A 3,780-nucleotide genomic window follows, 5' to 3' on the forward strand; every position below is an offset into this window, starting at 1 on the left:
GGCCCCGGGGAGGGCGTTCGCACTCGAGGCGTAACTGGTATTTTTCTGGGGAACTTCCAGGTGTCGATTCTCTTTTGCCGAAAGAAAGAACTTGACTAACATCCGAAATGGGAAAGGAGAAGACCCACATCAACATCGTCGTCATCGGCCACGTCGATTCTGGCAAGTCCACCACCACCGGCCACCTCATCTACAAATGCGGTGGCATCGACAAGAGGACCATCGAGAAGTTCGAGAAGGAAGCTGCTGAGGTGCGTGGGCCTGTGACATCCAGCGAAATTTCGGTGGTGCAGGGATGAATAAAGAGATTTTGTTGCAAAACTTCAGTTGCAAACTGTTTTGTGGCCACGGGGAGGCAGTTCGCTTGCAACTGTCCCAGTAGCTGAACAAGTGCGTAAGTGTTCCGCGGCCACAGGGCGGCAGTTAGGTTGCAGTTGTCCCCGTAGTCGAACAAGTGCTGAAGCGTTGAATCCGCCATTACGTTAGTTGGCAAAGCTGAAATTGTGACGTGTAGAACGAGGGAAAAGAAAGGTAGCCTAAAGCTACGTCTGCATAGTTACGTCTGGAATTGTAATGTAAGTGGAGTTCCCAGCTTCAGTCTTTGCATACATGTAGTTCAGGATAAAATGAAAGAAATTGCTCTGATAAGGTTTACTTCTGAAAATGAGAAAGGTATAGATTTTGGCGTTTGAACCTGTAGGAAGTCCTATTGATCATACTTCCTTTTTTTTTTTCTGTGTAATAACAGTGTTAGGTCTTAATAAGCACATCGCAGAATGAAATGCAGTGAACATTAGGTTGAGTGGCAGTTAAAATGTTGATTATTGCAGGGATTGCATTAGTAAGAGAACTTAAATTTGTAGAGGACACTTGATAGTAGGGCTTAGGCTCAAGAGATCTATCTTAAAGATGTGTTAGTGCAATTAACAAGCTGTCAAGAGGGCTAAACTGTCAACAGGTTAAATAACAAAACGGTTGGCATCTCTCACTACTAGTGCCAAGTGTATCTTGTTGCTTGTTTTACAAGCAGCAACATCTTTCAGTATTAAGCCACTTACTATTCTTAGATCTTTCTGAAGTACATGCAAGTACATATTCTTACAAAAAAGGGGGGGAAAAAAACGTGTTGGTTTTTTTTTTTAAATCCATAGATGGGCAAAGGTTCCTTCAAATATGCCTGGGTCTTGGACAAGCTGAAAGCTGAACGTGAGCGTGGTATTACTATTGATATTTCCCTGTGGAAATTTGAAACAAGCAAATACTACGTCACCATCATTGATGCTCCTGGACACAGAGACTTCATTAAGAACATGATTACTGGAACTTCTCAGGTATGTAAATAGAACTAAGGATTTTGGGAGTTCAGGCAGGTTGTTACTTGGTTGGTTGGGGGGGTTGCCCTGATACCTTGACACGTGTGCAAGTATTACAATGAGGGGCTCTTTTCTTTCTTTTCAAAGGCTGATTGTGCTGTCCTGATTGTTGCTGCTGGTGTTGGTGAGTTCGAGGCTGGTATTTCCAAGAACGGGCAGACCCGTGAGCATGCCCTTCTGGCCTACACCCTGGGTGTAAAACAGCTGATTGTTGGTGTCAACAAGATGGATTCCACCGAGCCACCTTACAGCCAGAAGAGATATGAAGAGATTGTCAAAGAAGTCAGCACTTACATCAAGAAAATCGGCTACAACCCAGACACTGTAGCTTTTGTGCCAATTTCTGGTTGGAACGGAGACAACATGTTGGAGCCGAGCTCTAACGTAGGTTTGACATTTGTTTATATTAAGAAATGAAAATAGGATTACTGAGATAAATTATGCAATAGTAAAATGCACGTTTTTCAATAGTTAACGTTTGAGGTGTCCAGGTGAAAATCAAATCCCAGCACTTCACAAGTCCTTACTCTGCAGCTGTATACCGAGATAATACTAAGATATGCCACTTGGTCTTTTCTAGCCTTGTGCCGTTAAAATTGGCAGACAGTTCATGCCTGGGCTTTTTTATTTGTTACAGATGCCCTGGTTCAAGGGATGGAAGGTTACCCGAAAGGATGGCAATGCCAGTGGAACCACCCTCCTTGAAGCTTTGGACTGCATCCTGCCACCAACTCGTCCAACTGACAAACCTCTGCGTCTGCCTCTTCAAGATGTCTACAAAATTGGCGGTATGTGTTCTTTATAATGCATCTTACTTGCCAGCAGCAGCTAATGTGTGGGACAGAAACGCAGTAGTTTGCCCGAGCGCTGTTTTTTCAAGTGGAAAACGTAGAATACTTGTCTCAAGTGTTTTCTCCTGTAAGGGCATATATTCACTGAGCTGAATTACTAACGTTGCTTCTCTTCTGCAGGCATTGGTACTGTACCCGTTGGCCGTGTGGAAACTGGTGTTCTGAAGCCAGGCATGGTGGTTACATTTGCCCCTGTCAACGTTACAACTGAAGTAAAATCTGTTGAGATGCACCACGAAGCCCTGAGCGAAGCTCTGCCTGGTGATAACGTTGGCTTCAATGTTAAGAACGTGTCTGTGAAAGATGTTCGCCGTGGCAATGTTGCTGGCGACAGCAAGAACGATCCTCCGATGGAAGCTGCTGGCTTCACGGCACAGGTAATGTTTGCAGCTGTGTGAAGATGTATTTCACAATCCAGAACTACGTTTCAAACTAGAGGCTTGTTCTTTCTTACTAGTAGGCTAAGCTATAAGGTGATATAGACTTGTGTTCTGAGATGTATTTGCTTGAAGCAAATCACGTGAAAGCCCTGACTTTGTAAGACACATTAGTATTCAAAATTACCCCAGTGTTAACTTGGCCGCCTTTTTTCCTAGGTTATTATCCTGAACCACCCTGGCCAAATTAGTGCTGGTTATGCCCCTGTGCTGGATTGCCATACTGCTCACATTGCATGCAAATTTGCTGAGCTCAAAGAGAAGATTGATCGTCGTTCTGGCAAGAAGCTGGAGGATGGCCCCAAATTCCTGAAATCCGGAGATGCTGCCATCGTTGATATGATCCCTGGCAAACCCATGTGTGTTGAGAGCTTCTCCGATTATCCTCCTCTGGGTAAGGCATCTCCTAAAAATGTGTTAATCCTGATCTCTGGAAAAGACGCTCCTTGATGTCCAGCTCTAGTATCGGGATGTAGCGTGTTCTGTAACATGCTATTATAAAAGCTGTAACTTCAATAGAAACTTGGAACCAAAACTTCAGCAGTACAGGGGTGCTCTCTAGAGAATTGCTTCTCTCTCCCCCACTCTCGCGCAGTTCACTGTCCCAGAGTGGTGTTTGCCCACTTAACCCAAGTTGGGTGTTGCTGCTGTGCAGATAACGTTGTGGGAACGTAGCCCTAGACAAAAGTCATAAAGCCTGTTTTTGTTTTCAGGTCGTTTTGCTGTGCGTGACATGAGACAGACGGTTGCTGTTGGTGTCATCAAGGCAGTTGACAAGAAGGCTGGTGGAGCTGGCAAGGTCACAAAGTCTGCCCAGAAGGCTCAGAAGGCTAAATGAAAATTCTGTACATCAGCTGCCACCTCAGTCTTAATCAGTGGTGGAAGAACGGTCTCAGAACTGTTTGTCTCAATTGGCCATTTAAGTTTAATAGTAAAAGACTGGTTAATGATTACAATGCATCGTAAAAGCTTCAGAAGGAAAGGAATGTTTGTGGACCATTTGTTTCGTGGCAGTTTAAGTTATTAGTCTTTAAAATCGATAAAATTTTTTAAAATGGAAACTTGACCAAAAAAATCTGTCACAGAATTTGAGACCATTAAAACAAAAGTTCAATGCTA

At 43.9% G+C, this 3,780-nt stretch overlaps 1 protein-coding gene across 1 annotated transcript; it reads left to right on the forward strand.

Moving 5' to 3' along the window:
- Positions 1-32: 32 nt before the first annotated feature.
- On the forward strand, positions 33-3,780 carry EEF1A1 (eukaryotic translation elongation factor 1 alpha 1). The gene is made up of 7 exons (XM_009275776.2): positions 33-251; positions 1,152-1,331; positions 1,461-1,757; positions 2,011-2,161; positions 2,345-2,601; positions 2,821-3,055; positions 3,375-3,780. Exons 1-7 carry the CDS (start codon positions 108-110, stop codon positions 3,497-3,499), a joined length of 1,389 nt encoding a protein of 462 aa, XP_009274051.1. The 5' UTR covers positions 33-107; the 3' UTR covers positions 3,500-3,780.

This window comes from Aptenodytes forsteri, unplaced genomic scaffold (genome assembly GCF_000699145.1).
Source record: "Aptenodytes forsteri isolate BGI_AS27 unplaced genomic scaffold, ASM69914v1 Scaffold256, whole genome shotgun sequence".
In the NCBI taxonomy this organism is placed as follows: domain Eukaryota; kingdom Metazoa; phylum Chordata; class Aves; order Sphenisciformes; family Spheniscidae; genus Aptenodytes; species Aptenodytes forsteri.